Raw genomic sequence first — 17,863 nt, forward strand, 5'->3', positions numbered from 1 at the left:
AAAATTTCAACTTTTAACAGCCGATGACCAAATTCATAAGATGACCAGCCCAAAACAGACTGCAGATCAGTTTCAAATCTGGAAACGTTTGAGAAACTCCTGCCCACATGCACAGCTCACATCTAGATGTTGGTCACTGTTAATCACACCCATTAATAAAGGTTCCTCCTCAGATTACAGTCAACTCATTCTAGGGAGCGAGCCGCACAGGTGTCCAGGAGAGCATTATGGGATGCATCCATGATCAAAGAGGGTATGATCGCACAGTGGGGGTAAATAAAGATAAAAACACTACAAGAAGAAACACCAGAGTTGCGCTTGCATTTATGAAGGAATGAGAAACATATGTAGTGGTGTTTTCTAGCCGTTTATGTGGCGTGTTGCACTACCGTCTATATTCAGCCATAAAAAAAAAAAAAAAGACTACGGTCAGAACCAGCTGTCGTCCACATTCTCTGGCCGGTTCAGTCTTAGCGTTCAGGTCAACTCTGGCCTCGAATGAATAAGAAGTTTGGTGTGACGCTGACCCTTCAGTTCTGTGTAGATCTGTTGTGCTCTTGAAGTCGAAGCAACCGCATGCCCAGAAAATAAAAGCCATATCACGCCAGCAAAGCCTTCATCAACATTTGTGCATCTCTCACTATTTTTGGATTTGCCAAAATGTGCGAAAAGTAACGACAAAGGTCTTTTGATGATGTGACAGGAAGAACCCCAAATCACCATGTAGCAGCACCAGATTCCCAATATAAGGTTAACTAGAGAAAGAGGGAGAAATCGAGAAAGAGAAAGACAAAGAGAAAGTTAGTTTCACTACGTTAACCCAAGAGGAAAGAAAAATCCTTCGGTAATGATATTAAAAAAAAAGCACCACAGCGTTCATGCCATCATGCTCAAGAGAAGCAGATTAATACACCTGCAAACACACACAACAGTTGCAAACTTTTATTGCAAAAGGGAACAAAGAAAACCCTAAAAATAAAAATACTGTTTTGCACATTCTCTCATTCTTTTTCCTTTTACAGTACAGTTGAAATGTCTTCTAGTTTGTAAACACGGTAAGCCAATGGACTCATTTGTTCAGAATGCTGTTGGAGGAGTCTTCTCGCCTCATCTTTGGAGCGTCCAGTCGAGGGGGACTAGGGCAAGAGGGTCAAAGGTCAAATAAGAAACACAAGCAGGCCAAATACCAATTCTCTGAACAAACCTCCTCTCCTTCAGTAGTAAATGGCAAAAGATTGGAGAAACTATTCAGCTTTGTATATTTAAGAGTGCCTTCCTGTGGGTTTGGAGTGTGGAGAGGGTGTTTATGAGCAGAGGAATTGGTACAGAAACGTCTTTTAGGTTATGGGAAATTCTCCATATCCCATATTGGCCAAATCTTTCACACTTTCAATAAGAATGAACACACTCACATGCTTAAATTTGCTTCAACACCAAGCAAGTCCCACTGCACTCGCTGACTGTTCCAAAACCTAGTGTTCAGCCTAGAGTTTAGTGTAGCACTTTATTAATGACATGATACTCTAAAGATCATAAAAATACAAATGCACATACAAATATTTGATGAAATAGTCTATTTAATGATGAGATTTATTAATGACTATTTTGTTCGTCATTTTGGATGGACTATTTTAGACTTATTACTTGGTACTGTGGAATACTTAATTCTGATTGGCCAATCGTGCCATCCAGTGGTATCTTATTCCCCGATAACAACCGCTAAAAACTAAAAACACAGGCTCATCCGGGTATCTGTCACTGAAGTCGGCGTGATTGCTAGGAACATTTTTTCTTCGTGGAAGTTCTGCATTTGGTGAGCTAATAAAATATTAAAACTCCGGTCAAATCAATATTTTGTGCAGTTATTTAATTAGGCCCTCGAGTATCATGGACACGCTCTCGTTTCATACAAACGCAGCTTCTGCCATTTTGCGACTATTGTTTTGTACACTATAATGAATTATAAGATAACAAACAGGTAAGATTTTAAAAACAGTTTCATCTCAAATCAACATCTCTTATCCCCATAATTATTTATGTTCCAAAACGCCGTGTAATAAGTAGTATGACTGTAGTACCGTATCCCTTAAATGTCCGTCTAGTTTGAACTTGACGCGCTAGCAACTGCTTTCTCCACAGAAGCTTTGCATTTAAAGAGCTAATAAAATATTTCAACTAAAATCAATATTTCATGTCTAATTATTTACTTATGTGGCAAGTAGTGTGTAATAAGAGGGATAATGTACATCCAGCCAGCTGTTATCTCAGAATAAACCCCTTCAGGCTGATGCTTTTTGACCGGCTGGACTTACATTATGCCTTGCATATACTACTGTTCATAGGTTTTAGGGTAGTACGGTTTTAAGGAAATTAATACTTTTATTTACCAAGAAAGCATGAAACTGATCAAAAGTGACGTTATTTCCTGAGCACCAAATCAGCATATTAGAATGATTTCTGAAGGATCATGTGACTCTGAAGAGTGATGTTTTCTGAAAATTCAGCTTTGCCATCAGGAATAAATTGCATTTTAAAACATTCGGAAAATGTTTTAATAAAATATATTATAAATAAATATATTCTTTCAAAAACATTTAACTTTTGAACGGTATTTTTTTGGTAAATGTTTGATGTTAAAAAGTCAAATTAGGTATCACAACATTATAATAGCATTATAATCTTATTAAATCACTAATGTTTTTAAAGATTACCTTAGTGTGCATTTGATGTCAATCTAAATGCAGCCTACGTAGGTGGCTTACAAGGTTTTGGAACAGAGCCTCAAAGTAAGCAGTTACCCTGTTTCAACCCTAAACATGCTCCTCAGAAATTAAACGTGTGGTCATAATCTACATCATCCACGTCATCCAGAGCCCAGTGCCAGTCCTGAAGCTCCAAATCCAGAGGCCTGCAGGTGGAGGAGAGAGCATTCAGCCAAGCCTTAACCGGTCTCCCCACAGTGAGGTAGTTTGCTAAGGTGAAGCTACACCTTTGCACATTAGAGGTAATTACTATAACTGAGCTAAACCACTTTACCACTGATCAAGGACTACTGAAGCTTTGAAACCTATACATCTGTATGCATTTGATGCTAAATGTGCATTAAAGGTGAAGATTTTAAATCTTCTGATGCTTACTTTTAGTATTTTGCCTTTAAATTCAAATGATACTATTCACAATTAAAAACCTGAGTTTGATGCAAAAGAGAAAAAGTGCTTTGTTAATGCCCAAGCTGTCACCTTGCATCCCAAGTTACAAAAAGTAGCCCACCGTTAACACTGTTCAAGCTCTGCATCCGGTTAGCCATCATAAATGTTATTGTGCTAGTTAGGCACCGCAATTCAAACCATGAAAGCTCTTGTATGATGTTTCTGAAGCATCCTAACGCTTTCTGCCATAAACATCAACACTTTCTCCATCCAACTTCCAGGTCGGTCACGTTCTCCTCTCACCCAGTGCTGAACTGGTCTGAAGCACAGGGTCTGAGACCGTCGTCTCTCTTGTCCATGTGCTCTTTGTGGCATTTGATCTGGCATCTCTGGCATTCCACAGCCAGAGGAGGTTTGAACATGTTCCACAGGGGTTTGGTACAGGCCTCACAGTTGGCAGGGAAGTGGTAGAATAAAGGGATAAACTCATGACCCTTGTGGTAGATGAAGCCAGATTTCTCCGCACATGCTGTTGGTTCCTTTACGTTGTGCACAAACCTGTGTATCATATAGTAGAGTAGCACTCTAGTGTGTAACCGGTTCCAAAGCTTCTGCATTGATTTTATGCACGGCCATCTTTGAATCAGACTTTACAGAACAAGATGTTAAAGGTACAGTTCACACAAAAATGAACGTGTAAATTGTCATCATTCACTCACTCTCGTGTTGTTCCACACTTGTAGGACTTTTATTTCTTTCATGCAACACAAAAAGATGACATTTAACAAAATGTCCAAGTAGGGCTGTTTTGGTCGTCCATAGTATTTGGATCATGTTGACCACAGGTAAAACCCCACATTGCATCTCAATACCATAGTAAAAAGTAACTACACTGTTTCTATGGTATTTGTTATTAAACAAGTAGCCTAAAGACATTCAGTATAATGCAAATGCACAACAACCTGCTATAAGTAAAAATACAGTAATTATATTCCACTACTCCTTTAATATATTTAATGTCAACATTAATAATATAATAAAATTCAATATGAATATCCCACGGTTTCAGTTGGTGTTAGTGCCGCTGATCTATATAGAGAACTGGTTTGCTCATGATGTCATAAAAAGTGAAGCCACCACACTGCATTTTGGTATTCCCTCACATTCTATTGAATTAACAGGAAATTATCTGATTTTAATGAGAAAACATTACCTAACGAGTCAGCGTTTTTATATCTGCTTGGTTTTAAGCTATCTATTGTATAAAGTGATCTATAAATAAACTTGACGTGACTTCACTGGAGTGCCATAGAGCTTGTGCAAACATAACCACGTTGCTATAATCAGATGCGTTTCTAATGCTTTATTAAAATGCTTGCCATTTCTCAGCTTTGTTGTTTGTGTATTTTATTGAGAGGAAAGCGCACAGCACATATTTACATTTTCATCTAACCGTCGCTCTCAGCAGTGTGGGCGGTGTCAGATGTGCAATAACAGTATATCGCTACCATGTTTTACCCCTAAACGGAGAACGAAAAAGAACTTCCCCGTGAGTATATCGAGGCCTTTAGTGGTCGCTTGATTAAGACGGTCAGTGAGTAAAACGCTGCGTGTTTTGAGCCGAGCTGATAAATGTTCCATGTGGCACAGTTCAAACGAGCAGCTGTTTTGTTGCGCTTTTGGTGCGTTAGCCGTTAAATGCTTCTCATACGCAACAGAAATGGCAGCGCTTACCTGTTTGGTTGGCACTGGCACCAGTGAGAAGGACTGCAACATTAGCATTATTTGCATAAACATTATATTGAACTTTTATCAAAGCAAAAGGACAAAAAAGTACTTTTGTCATTTCCACAAAATGCTTTTAACAAAAAATACCTAATTTAAAGCCAGGTTCACACTGTATGATTTTGGCCACGATTTGGCTGTCTGAGACAAATTGCAAGATTCCTCTGATCCTGGGCCAAAATGTGAAGTCTTTGCTCACTAGTTTGACATGTTCGCCATTAGCCGATTAATGACCATTGTGATAATATTTTACCTTCGAAAAAAGTTGAGGCACAGTCTTACACTGTGGCTTCTCTTACGACAACCGTCAAATCAAAAACTATTAGGAGTGCAGAACTTGACGCAATTAGTGAGACAACAATAAACCACCAGTTGCTCCACACACGATTTAGTTTTTTTGTTTTGTTTTCCCAAGGAAAGCCATGATTAAAATTAACGCAAGAGATTGTTTTTGTTTGCTAGCCACCATTTCTATCCCGCATGTAAACAGCTCACAGTCACAGAAACTGTCACGGATTGAAGATTAATAATCATGTAAAAATGAATAAGCGTAACTTTTACACTAATGGAAATAAATTTATTCTAAAATCAGTTCAAAAGTGCTCTGTTCTGTTTTAAAACATTTTGTAGTGTATGTAAAAGTGGATTGGGCATTCTGCTAAACATCTCCTTTTGTGAATGACGTGAGGTTGAGTAAATGATGACAGTTTTTTTCATTTTTTAACAAACTGGTCTGAAAGGATCTGGTCACCAAGCATGAATGTAAACCAGGCCTTTATGTGCTCCTCTCTTATGAACAACAATCTGGGCAATGTATTTGAACTGACACAGCATAAACTACATTTGCCACATGAAAACACAAGATAGAGTTGGACACAGCCACATAATTACCAAACTTTAGCATAAAAATGAGCACGTCAAGGCTTACTCCTCACCTGGGTTTGCTGGGAGGGATTTGTCGGCTGGGTCTCCTCATGGATTGACTGCTTTGTACTTTAGCAGGAACTCTGGGAGAGGAGCGGTGAGGGGCGTCTGGTGCTGGAGGTTTTTTGGGGATCTTCTTCATGAGCCGACTAACCCACTTCTGCTGGTCCTCCTGAGACAAGGCTAACAGCAGCAGGTTTTTAGCAGTAGACACGTCGTAGTTCACTGGGGGTGGAGAAAGCAAGCACAGAAGAGTCAATCATGTGAATGGGACAAATGAGTTCAAAAAACATGTTTTTTAAAATGGTCTCTCAAATGCTTACCAAGGCTGAGTTTATTTGATCAAAAATACAGTAAAACAGTAATGTTGTGAAATATTATTACAATTTAAAATAACTTTTCTCTTTTAATATATTTTATATCATGATATTAAATGTAATTTATTCCTTATGCCATCATTACTCCAGTCTTCAGCGTCACATGATCCTTCAGAAATCATTCTAATATGCTGGTTTGCTGCTCAAGAATAATTATTTATTTTTATCAATGTTGAAAACAGTTGTACTGCCTAATATTTCTGTGGAAAACACAATACATTTTTATTCTCAGGATTCTTTGATGAATAAAGTGTTCAAAAGAAATCTTTCGTAACATTATAAATGTAATACTGTCACTTTTGATCAATGTAATGTATCCTTGCTGAAAAGTATTACATTTTTAATACTTCCCACTTTCTCCATGACTTTTCCAGCCATGTGTGATGAATAAAGGACAAAAGACATTTTGACATTTAAAAAAAAAATGTTTACACCATTTCATAGTACTTTTGAGCTCTCAAAATGTAATTTCTCCTTGAATAAATACTGTAAAAAGCTATATATGACTATATTCCCAGGTTTTCCAGGACCCAGGGAACCATACAGAATTATGTAAACAGCAATTTTGTATATGGGTCATTTTAGTTTGAACATTTTAATACAACATTTACTTGAAATTCACTTAAAACCATTAAGGGTAGTAAGAAGAGAGCCTCTTCTCACCTCTGCAGGGGGCAACGATTTCTTCTTTCTTGTCCATGTGGTCTTTGTGGCACTTGATGTGGCATCGTCTGCATTCCAGGGCTGGAGGTGGTTTGAACATGTTCCACAGGGGTTTGGTACAAGCTTCACAGTTAGTGGGAAAGTGGTACAGGGTAGGGATGAACTCATGACCCTTATGGCAAATGTAGCTGGACTTGTCCCCAGGAAGAGGTTCCTCTTGTTCTTTCTTGCTCTCACCCTCATTAGCATACAAGATCTGGAGGAACCAATGACAAGTGTTAGCCGTCATCCTTATGCCTTATAAAACTTCAACAGGTTTCAAGGTTAAAGAAACCTTGATACCCTGCCTGTGGTATCTGTGGTGTGCCATTATACCTGAAATATTCTGGGGATCTCTTTGGCGTCAGCACGATAAACGTCCGTCTGAGTTACCGAACGCACATGGAAAAGTTTACTGAAGAATACCAGAGAAATTAAGATAAAGAAAAGAAGACAGGGGACTCAAGTCAGTCAAAATGATACAGGACAAGACTGGGACAAGCTTATTTGATTTAAAGAAATGGATTTGAAGGGTGAAAGGGCTCACTCTATGTCCAACACCATGTAAGGATTGGAAAGCTCTTTGTCCTGCTCGCTGTTGTAGAAGAGAATCTTCTTGCTGCTCACCACAACATACTAGAGGAGAGAGAAGAAACAAAAGACTCACTGAATCCTGCATGATGGGGTTGGATGGGATTTCAGATGCAGAAGTATCATGGAACTGTACAGTCTAGCACTGCAGCTCTAGTGGTTTAGCACTGGTTCACAAAGACATTTGAGGTTTAGTCCTAGTTATTAGTATTCGTCATGTGGTTGCAGACAACATGAAATTGGTTAATTATTCATATCAAATTGGTTTATTTTATTCACTCACTATTATTTCAGGTTTCACTATCATTTTTAAAAGTTTTAGTTAACAATAAGAACACCGACCACACATTTAAAGGGATAGTTCACCCAAAAATGAAAATGCTGTCATCATTTACTCACCCTCATGTTGTTCCAAACCTGTATGATTTCCTTTCTTCTGCTGAACACAAAAGAAGATATTTTAAAGAAGGTTGGTAATTAAACAGTTGCTGGTCCCCATTGACTTCCATAGTATTTTTTTTTCCTACTATAGAAGTCAATGGTCAGTCGTTTGGTTACCGACTTTCTTCAAAATATCTTCTTTTGTGTTCAGCAGAAGAAAGAAAGTCATACAGGTTTGGAACAACATGAGGGTGAGTAAATGAGGACAGCATTTTCATTTTTGGGTGAACTATCCCTTTAATGACTAATTTACATTCCCATATACATCCACCCTGATGTCATAGCATTTCATTTAGATCTATTATGAAATAGTATATATGACATCATATATGATAATACAATGAAGATTACTGCAATAAGTTAAAAAGTTTAATTCATTTGCATCTTGGTTCTACTATTATTTGTTAATTTTGTTTATATAGTAGCTTGACTCTTTGCAGTTAATTTTCTTATTTTCTATTTTCTTTGACTTTTATTTGTTTTGAATAATCTGGGAAAAAAAATTAAGCACTGATTACTTAACTGATTGACATTTTGATGTCATGTTGATGTTAATACAGGGTTCCTGCACATTTTCCAGATTGAAATTCCCAAACCTCTCTGTAGACTTTTCAGACCATATTTAACATTAATGGTGTAAGAATTTTTTTTTTTAGCATTATATTTCGTATAATACAGTCAACTCTAAATTTTTTATTTTCTGTTTTGTTTTTGTTTTCATTGGTTTTCAAGTGATAACATACACTTAAATGTTGAGAAAAAACATTAAACGCTTTAAAACCCGCATATATTCACCTCCGACACATCGGTTTGATACTGCAGTCATGGTTTGATCACCAAATAGCAAAGTACAGTCTGACTGAAGTGATTGTTTGCTGCTTTATCTGTTGCTGGTTTGAGTGGCACACGCACATTCGTTCAAAAGAGACCCGTTTATAATAAAGACAAACAGTTTCACACAATGAAATTGTGTGCCTTGAATTCATTCAGTTGTGTTCGACAATCACTAAACTTGTGTAATGAAAACACTCCGCTTGTACGATACATTTATTTTTAGAAATTCTTAATTATATATTTTATAAACTGAAAAATATTTTTCCATACTTACCCAGACCTGGACATTTTTTAGCAGCATAGCATTCTTTAAAAATGCAATACGCTTATCTAAAAACGTACCTTCTTTTCCCACCCAAAGCGTTTGGTGTTGTTCCTTACTGGTAGAGACAGCCAGCCCTCCAGTCTGATCTCTGTACAACAGAGAGGAAGACATGTATAATAAAACAGAGCAGCTTTATAAAAATACACCAGAGAAAAGCCTGCCATGATGTCCAGTCAAGTCTTAAGAGGTCAAAAGGTCATGCACTGAATGCCATGCAGGTCACCTTTAGGCTCAGGCTCTGCAGTGAAGTGAAGGGTGAAAGTTGAACTGAATATCGGAGTAAAACTAAGCAGAAACAAGGAAGGGTGACAGAACAATGTGGAGAAAAACAAAAAGAGGAATGTGAATAAAAGAAAAAGCTATGAAAGAATAGAGAGGGACAACAGAATGAAAAGAAGTTTGGAAAAGACCTTAACAGTACCTGGTAGCGACTCGTCAATGTCCATGTCTGGGCCGCTGCTCATACTGGCCGAGTCGAGCGACTGAACGTTGAGAGAGTTCAACAGGCCGCGCAGCTGCTCAATATCACTGTCTTTACTGTCGAGAGCCATCTGCAGCTCCACACGCACCTGAGACTCGTCCGCCAATTGCTGCAGGAAATAAAAGAAGAGTAAGAAACGAGTATTCTGGCTGCCTGCCTGGCATTCTTCAGACACTGAACAGTGGTCATACTGCTTGCATGTCGTTGATTTCTCTCTGGTATTTGATGATGGTGCTGTTGAGTTTCTCCCTCTCAGAACGAAGCTCCAGCTGCAACTTCCTGTTTTCTTTCTCCTTCCTCCTCACGTCTGTATCATTTCCACGGCGACTGCCTCCACCTCTGACCTCCTTTCTGTTCATGATCTCTGCCAGCTTGTTCACCGCCTGGTAGATAGAAAAGAGAAAAATAAGTAACGGAGCAAATCTGACTCAAATTGAGTGTGATTTATTAATTTGCTCAAAGGTATACCTGTGTTTTGAGAGTTTTCTCTGACTGCAGCTGTTTCTCAAGGGCCAGTTTCACTTGAGTGATGGACTGCTCTTCATTCTTCAGATTCTGCAGGTCTGAAAATCAAATTTTACAGAGTTACAGCAAAATTCTACAGCTTTCCTCTAACTATCATGAGTTTGCTAAGGATGATGAGGGTCAATGCTTGTTCTAAGCTGTACAAAGTTCCATGCAGATGGCATACAAAAATATGTAGAAAAGAGCTTGAGATTTCAGAAATCCCAGATAAATTAACAGGTATGTGCACTGAATATCTTAAAAATGCTACTGAAGCTGTGGAAATGTTAAATTACTCCTGTGTAAACAGCTCTGAAAATGCAAATGCTTATTAAATATTTGAAAATATTATTTTGAAATTATGTAAAAAATATAATTAAAAAATGATTATACAATATACATAGATGTCAACATATTCTGCCACTTACAGTCTTGTGCCTCCTTTAGCTTGTTGTTGAGCTCTTCCTTCTCATTGGCCAGGTTTGCAACATCATGTGTCAACGTGCGATTAGCTTCCTCCAACTGTATAGAGACGGGACAGTTAAACCCAACAAGTTCCTCAACTAAATGTGACCTCTGTGAATGGCTTATAGCTGAAATGCAGTGTAACTCACAGAGGTGATGGTGGTGTCTTTTTCAGCGAGCTCCTGTCTGTGTCTGGCCATCATCTCTTTGATCTCCAGCTCCTTCATGATCTTCTCCTTCTCCAGGTCGGAATACTGCTCCTCCGCAATGGAGCGTGCCAGTTGCTCGGAGTCGGCTTTCGTTAGTGTGATCTCCAACTGGGCCGCAAGAGAATCCCTGAAAAAGAGACAACAGAAAAAAAAGGTACATAGAAATTAAACTGACATACACGTTTAGACTTTAAATTAGCAGTGCGATAAGTTATCTGGCATTTTGACTATATACTATATATATATATATATATATGGTATAACCATGTTGTAATGCATATTTTTTGATAAATCAGTGGATTAAAAACTTATTTTGTACACTAGGCTGTGATTTTTCTGCTTGCAATTGGATATAAATCTCACCTTTCCTCCTGGAACTCCTGTAGATTTTGCTGCATGTCTTTATAGAGTTTATTTTTCTCCTCACACTCCTCCTTCAGCTCCCGCACCTGTGTCTTATACAGCGTCTACATACACACACACACGTTTTATGGGAATTTTCCATAGACATAATGATTTTTATATTGTACAAACTGTATATTATATCCCCTAACCCCTAAATAGCCCTTTCAGAAAATTATCTGCATTTGTACATTTTCAAAAAACATAATCCTATTTGATTTATAAGCTCTTTTACTCCTGGGGACCAAAACGATCACCACACACACACAATTACCATACACTCACAATCACCACACACACACACACACACACACACACACACACACACACACATATATACACACTCTCAAACAAACACACACACACACACACAATCTGGTTAGACCTTCGAGTATTCGATTTTTTCAACAAGGGAAAGAGTTTAGACTTCTTACGGAGAAATACTGCTCTGCCTCCAACTGATCCTGCAGTTCCTTCATCTGTCCATCCGAATCCTGCCGCTCCCTAGAAACGCAGACGGAAAATTATCCAATATATGAATGATTTGAATATTTTTGTAAAAACATACGAAAGGTTCTCAGCCACCAGCTATTAAGATGTGTCTTTGTGTGTACTACACAATGAGTTCGTATGCATGTGTGTTGCATACTTGCGCAGCTCCATGTTTTGTTTTTCCAGGCTGCGTTTGATTTCCAGCAGGTGGTTGATCTCCTGTTTGAGCTGTTTCTCTGATGTTCGGAGGGTGCTCAGCTGCTGGTTCTGGACTTTCAGGTCATTCTGAGTCAAAGTGCGTTTCTGAACTTCTTGCTCAATCTTCAGACTAAAATTATTCACCTAGACAAAGAGAAAGATCAGGAGAATCTGTAGATCTGTGTACTTTATTCCTATGATACCAAAGCTGAATTTTCAGTAGAAATTACTCCAGTTTTGCATGTCACATGATCCTTCAGAAATCATTCTAATATGCTGATTTGTTGCTCCAAAAAAATTCTTATTATTCTTAACATATTATTTTTTGGAAACCATAATATATTTTCAGGATTCTCTGATGAATAGAAATCTCTTGTAAAATTAGAAATGTCTTTACTTTCACTTAAAAAAAAACAAAAAAACGTAATAAATGCAAAATACATATTGCAAAATGCAATAATAGACATTTATGGCCAGTACATTTTCTTAATTAACCGGCCATTGGCAGGTGTAGCAAAAAGACATGAATACACTGCAGTACCTCTTCTGTGAGTCTCTCTTTATGTCGCCGCAGTTCCTCTAGTTTCTGCAGTGACTGTTTATAATCACAGTCGAGCATAGAGTTCTTCTTCTCCAGTTCTAACACCCTGTTCTCCACACGCAGTTTAGAGGAACGTTCCTCCTGCAGCTTTTGTTCCAGATCTAGATGAACACACAAAAACAGACATGTTAACCAGCAATAAAATCCTGTAATATTTACAAAAACCAGCAATTCAACGCTTTAATCAATTCTCCTATGTAACTCTGGTCTTGTCTCCCTTAATCTAAACCAACATGTTTTCCACTGCATCCTTAAATGCACTTCACGGTCATGGACTATTCTTAAAATGAAACAAAAATTGGAGTTTTGTGGCTTTTAGTCCATTTCTGTACGTTTTGAGGTCTTCAATTTGTGTAAAACTGCCTGTTTTAATAATACGCCAATACAGGAAAGAAAACCACATTCAAAATTTGTTTCATAGGATCACTTAGCTCTCATACCCTTCACAGCCTCAGATTTTGCTCCTTCAATGGATTCGCTGATCTTGCTCTTGTCGGCAAGTCGAGCTTTTGTGGCCTTGTGTGCTGCCTCCTCCTGCTCCAAACCCTGCTGCAACACCTTCAGCTTATAGGTCATGTCAATCTGGTTATTGCTCTTCTCCTATTGGGCATACACACACACACACACAGATATTAGAAGAGGGGCTGAACATAAAATGCCATAATAAGAGAGAGTAAACACCAGTACATCAACTTCATAGCCTTCTAAGTAGTGAATGCTGGGAATGAAGAAGGTACAAATGACGTTTGAATCCACAACCATAGCCTATAATGAGTATGAGGAAAAAAATGATGTGTTTACCTTCTCCAGGTCTGTTAGCTTCTCCTGAAGTTGCCTCTTCTCCGTCTCAGCTTTAGATAGGGCTTGTCTCACCTGTTTCACTTCCTCCTCCAAACCAGAGATTCGTGCTATGAATAAGAGGTGGACTGTAAATGAACACTGTTGCGTGTGAATTGATATGATACTTCTAAAAGAAGGGATCCACACTTACCCAGTAGATCAGAGATAGTCTCAGAGCCCTGGGTGTGCTCTCGTTTCTCTGAGTCCAGCGCTGCCTGCAGGCTGATGTTCTCTCTCTCCAGCGTGAGCTTGCTGTTCTCCAGCATGCAGCATTTGTCCTGCAGTTCTCTTGCATGAGCGTCCAGCTGCTGCAGCTGTTTGGAGCTCTCTGTCTGAGCTTTACGCAGCCGTGTAGCCGCATCAGATTCTGCCCGCAGTAACGCATTCGCCTCATCCAGCTGCCAGAGAGACACACTGGTTTGTCATAGAGAAATGACAGTATGCTACTAGGATCATTCTGTTACTTTATAACACATGAGAAAGACAAATAGCGACAGGTTTCTCCAGGAATACAGACCCATCATTCTGGGAACTTTACTTTTAAGAAACCGAATGTTGCTTTTAAAAGACAATGTATTAATTTGATTTAAGACTATGCAACAGAATGTCACAAAAGAATGAAATATTCACATAAATCTTTTGTGAATCAATTCTTGAATGAATTACTTGTCATTCAAACCATAAATAAATAAAAAAAATAATAATAATAAACAAATAAATATTTATGCATTAAACACACATTTTATATATTATATACACTACAGTTCAATAGTTTGGGATCGGTAACATTTTTAAAACGTTTTTGAAAGAAAACATTTATTTAATCAAAAATACAGTAAAAACATTAATATTGTGAAATATTATTACAATTTAAAACAACTTTGCTATTTTAATATTGTTATCTATACAATATTTTAAAATTTTATTTGGCAAAGCAGTATTTCCAGCATCATTACTCCAGTCTTCAGTGTCACATGATCCTTCAGAAATCATTCTAATTTGCAGCTCAAGAAACGTTCCTTATTATTATCATGTTGAAAACAGTGCTGAATAGATTTATCAATTTAATACATCTTTGTTCTATAACAGTATTTTAAAGTAATTTCTTAAAAAAAATAAAAAAACAGCCCCCCAACTTTTGAACAGTAGCATGTACAATATAATGTATATGAGTCAAAACTGGCTAAGGGTTAATAATGGAACAATAGTTTTAAAAAGTTATTTTTTTCACAATTATTTAAAACAGGATCTGCATTTCCATGGGTTTAAATAAAAGATGTGTGTTATGAGATAATAAAAACAACTTCAAAACCACTCCTTTCCTGGTTAAAAAAAAAAAAAAAAAAAAAAAAAAATTTCCTTGATTTTCAAAATGTAACATTTTTGACAAGCCAAACATTGTCTCTTGTTCAAGCCATGAAATAAACTTCATTCAGTAAAATAATTACATGGCACTTCACAAAAAGCATTTAGAACGGCTCCAGCACATTTTATAATTACCCAAAAATCAAACCTAGTTCTCCCCTCACGCACATTATCACGTCCGTCAAAAACTCTGTCTAGCTGTCGGTTGGAATATTAGAACTAACAAAACACACTCGTGGGCATCAATCACTTCACTGAATACTTGCTGGCTAAGAAATAATTATTACCTTACGATCCATCTGTTTTCAAATCCACATCATTTGAATATCACGACATCGATGTCTGTCAAAAAAATAACGTGCACAATACATGGTAGTATTTACGAGAAGCAGAGGTCCAGGGAGTACACGCATTTCCTGGAAAACCCACACTACCGGATGTTTTGAATGCGTTATCACTTTCCGAGAAGAGGGTGAAAATGGCAGCCTGAGCGGCTTCAACATGCTGTCTGTCAGAGATGATAACGTACCCAATACATGATACATAATTGACTTTCATTAGCAAAGATTTGGGAAGTTTGATCATTATCTTCTCAGGATAAGGCAATCATTTTTCCATGATTTGTTACATTTCTCATGACATTGCTGGTTGCGAAGAGATTTACACATTTACCTTAAATCTAATCCAAGTTATAACACTTTAACAAATGAAGCCACTCTGATCATCTTCAAAAAATTTGATAATCAAGACCATATGCTCTTGAATTATGAACCTGAATGACAGAGATAGCAAGTTTTTTGGATGTGATAGGCTCTCCTTAAACCCACAAACCTGTTTCTGCAAATGGATGTTCTTCTCATTGGAGATGTGCGAGTTCTGGTTTTTCTTCTTCATTTCATCCAGCTGATCCCTCAGACTGTTCACGTCATTCTCCAGGCAGCGTTTGCGGTCGGCTTCACTCTCCGCTCTGCGGTGACTCTCTACGCTCTTGTGCTGCAGGAGAGCTTTCTCTCTCTCCAGCTGTCTCAGAGACGTCTCCAACACTTTTCTGCCATTTATCTATAAACACATGTGCAAAGCACCAATGTAATGTAAATGTAAATGTAAACATCCACAAACACACACAAACAGACTGAACCCTGGCAGTTGAACATCCATATCCATTTGGACCAGAGAACTGCATGTATGATCGATGCAGTAAGATCACTGTAAATTCCTACACACAACTTTGCTGAAGTTCCAGAGATGAGACACCCACTCACCTCTTCATCGAGCTCTTTGGTGATCTTTTCTAGGCGGCTGCAGTTGCTTCTGAATTTTTGCTCCAGCTCATCTTTGGCCTGCATTTCAATATTGAGCTGCTCTTCTAGAGAGTGAAGTTTCTTCTGGAGCTGGGTGGAAAATAAAGCGATCTTTATTTAATGCCATCAGTCTCTTAAAATAATAAATTACCTAATAAGCTGTGTATTAAGCAGAGAGACTGTGAGCACTTACTACTAAATTGTCCTGTGGGTAAAAAAAAAAGAAAGAAAAAAAGAATGAAAAGATTAGTTACAACCAAAGTCCCAAGAAGCACTAATCAGTTTAATCCTGCCTCCAAAAAGCTTCAGGTTTTTTCCAAGTCTAATATGAAGTCTCTAATCAGAGTCTGCTGTATGAGGTAAATCCAGTCTCTAAAGACCATAAAGCAGTTCAATTAAAATAAGCTGACGAAGGTAGGAATGCATCCGTGTCGTACCTCTCTCTTAGATACTGGGAGATCATTTTTCATTGCTGAACTGTTAACAGCATTCAACAACCTGCACAAAAACACACCAGATTATCTGTGACAGTTAATATCAACTGGTTTTGCTTCAGAACATCAAGTGGAGATCCAACACCAAGAAATTGTTTAGTGTACAGAATTGACAAAAACAGAAATCTCTTACTGGTCTTCTTTAAAGTAGGTGAACCCCACGAAGGGAAGCTGATTGCCAACGAAGGCTTTGGGTGTAGGAAAGGTCTCCACTTCTCCTTTATCCTCCTCTATCTCATCAAAATTACTGGTGTCTATGTCACTGCTCAGCTCTGGAACCACAGGGGCTGCAGCTGGGGAGAGAACGGAGAAAAAACGGTTCTGTGTGTGTGTTTTTTTTTTAACAGCTGAGGTAAAGGGCACTAATAGTAGAGATTCTGTTTCAGTGTAGTGTGAAATGTGTATGACATGTATTTGAATTCTAAAATCTGTGGTAAAGTGGGGGAAGCAGGTGTTTTACTCACTCTCTCTAATGGTGCTGAAGGTCCACTGGTCATTTCTAAAGAAAGGATTTCTTTTAATTTCTTCTACGCCATTTCGGCCCAGGCGAATCTCCCTACCAAATGCAAACATCCACAAACACAAAAAAAGACAGAACCCTGCCAGTTGAACATCCATATCCATAAAGACCAGAGAACTGCATGTACGTCGATCTGTGCATGTAAAAGGTCACCTGTCAGTTAGGAAGGCACAGATGATGTTTTTGGCTTCTTGAGAGATCTCAACGTCATCAGGGAAGTTAAGAGAGTTCTTATGGTCCATAATCTTACTGTAGGTCCCCACCAAAGAATCGGCATAGAACGGTGTATCACCTACACACACACACATTTAGCTCATTTAATAAACCAATACAACAGATGCATAATTTAGACAAACTCACACAAATTCCTGACTCACCAACCAACATCTCATAGATGAATACTCCCACCGACCACCAGTCACACTCGCGTCCGTAGTATCCGTCCCCTCCCTGAGACTTGAGAACCTCCGGCGAGATGTAATCAGGGGTTCCAACCGCAGTGTCACAATGAACCATCCCCGTCTATAATCAATCAACCAATCTATGGGTTAAAGGATGCCATCTATGTCTATCTATATCTATAAACTCTACGCAGAAATATAAACAATGTATAATAGTGCTCACATTGAACCTGAGTGAATTTAAAAAAAATATTCAAATTCATATTTTTTTCCTGAGTGTGTAGTTCTGCTTCTGTACTGTAGATGGCACTGTAATATCACACAAACAGTATGTCCAGCCTTGGCACTCATGGGCAGGGGCACAATTCAACCAGGAATATTTTGGGGGGTGGGGGTGGGGGGGCTGGCAATAAAAGTGACAGAAATGGCTCAAATATGTAAAAAGTGGGACAAACAACATGT

General features: G+C 38.2%; 1 protein-coding gene across 5 annotated transcripts in view; it reads right to left on the bottom strand.

The window, feature by feature from the left end:
- Positions 1 to 17,863, bottom strand: part of rock2a (rho-associated, coiled-coil containing protein kinase 2a) — a 51,731-nt gene that overhangs the window by 515 nt on the left and 33,353 nt on the right. Inside the window, exons 6-32 of one of the 5 annotated variants that reach the window (XM_084390720.1) lie at positions 17,378 to 17,522; positions 17,154 to 17,292; positions 16,945 to 17,036; positions 16,614 to 16,773; positions 16,424 to 16,484; positions 16,180 to 16,191; positions 15,948 to 16,076; positions 15,517 to 15,744; positions 13,472 to 13,718; positions 13,282 to 13,388; positions 12,921 to 13,080; positions 12,421 to 12,581; positions 11,839 to 12,023; positions 11,624 to 11,693; positions 11,151 to 11,254; positions 10,728 to 10,914; positions 10,542 to 10,635; positions 10,078 to 10,172; positions 9,801 to 9,992; positions 9,550 to 9,718; positions 9,146 to 9,216; positions 7,485 to 7,573; positions 7,274 to 7,352; positions 6,899 to 7,154; positions 5,870 to 6,083; positions 3,453 to 3,707; positions 2,698 to 2,908 (exon numbers count right to left, since the gene is read on the bottom strand). In XM_084390720.1, the coding sequence (XP_084246846.1) occupies positions 2,824 to 2,908; positions 3,453 to 3,707; positions 5,870 to 6,083; positions 6,899 to 7,154; positions 7,274 to 7,352; positions 7,485 to 7,573; positions 9,146 to 9,216; positions 9,550 to 9,718; positions 9,801 to 9,992; positions 10,078 to 10,172; positions 10,542 to 10,635; positions 10,728 to 10,914; positions 11,151 to 11,254; positions 11,624 to 11,693; positions 11,839 to 12,023; positions 12,421 to 12,581; positions 12,921 to 13,080; positions 13,282 to 13,388; positions 13,472 to 13,718; positions 15,517 to 15,744; positions 15,948 to 16,076; positions 16,180 to 16,191; positions 16,424 to 16,484; positions 16,614 to 16,773; positions 16,945 to 17,036; positions 17,154 to 17,292; positions 17,378 to 17,522 (3,786 nt within the window). In that variant the 3' untranslated portion in view covers positions 2,698 to 2,823. Of the gene's footprint in view, positions 1,137 to 2,697; positions 2,909 to 3,452; positions 3,708 to 5,869; positions 6,084 to 6,898; positions 7,155 to 7,273; positions 7,353 to 7,484; positions 7,574 to 9,145; positions 9,217 to 9,549; positions 9,719 to 9,800; positions 9,993 to 10,077; positions 10,173 to 10,541; positions 10,636 to 10,727; positions 10,915 to 11,150; positions 11,255 to 11,623; positions 11,694 to 11,838; positions 12,024 to 12,420; positions 12,582 to 12,920; positions 13,081 to 13,281; positions 13,389 to 13,471; positions 13,719 to 15,516; positions 15,745 to 15,947; positions 16,077 to 16,179; positions 16,192 to 16,423; positions 16,485 to 16,613; positions 16,774 to 16,944; positions 17,037 to 17,153; positions 17,293 to 17,377; positions 17,523 to 17,863 lie in introns of those variants that run through there. The other 4 variants (XM_084390723.1, XM_084390721.1, XM_084390724.1 and 1 more) reach the window with 4 other exon arrangements.

This window comes from Rutilus rutilus, assembly GCF_951802725.1.
Source record: "Rutilus rutilus genome assembly, chromosome: 20".
Lineage (NCBI taxonomy): Eukaryota > Metazoa > Chordata > Actinopteri > Cypriniformes > Leuciscidae > Rutilus > Rutilus rutilus.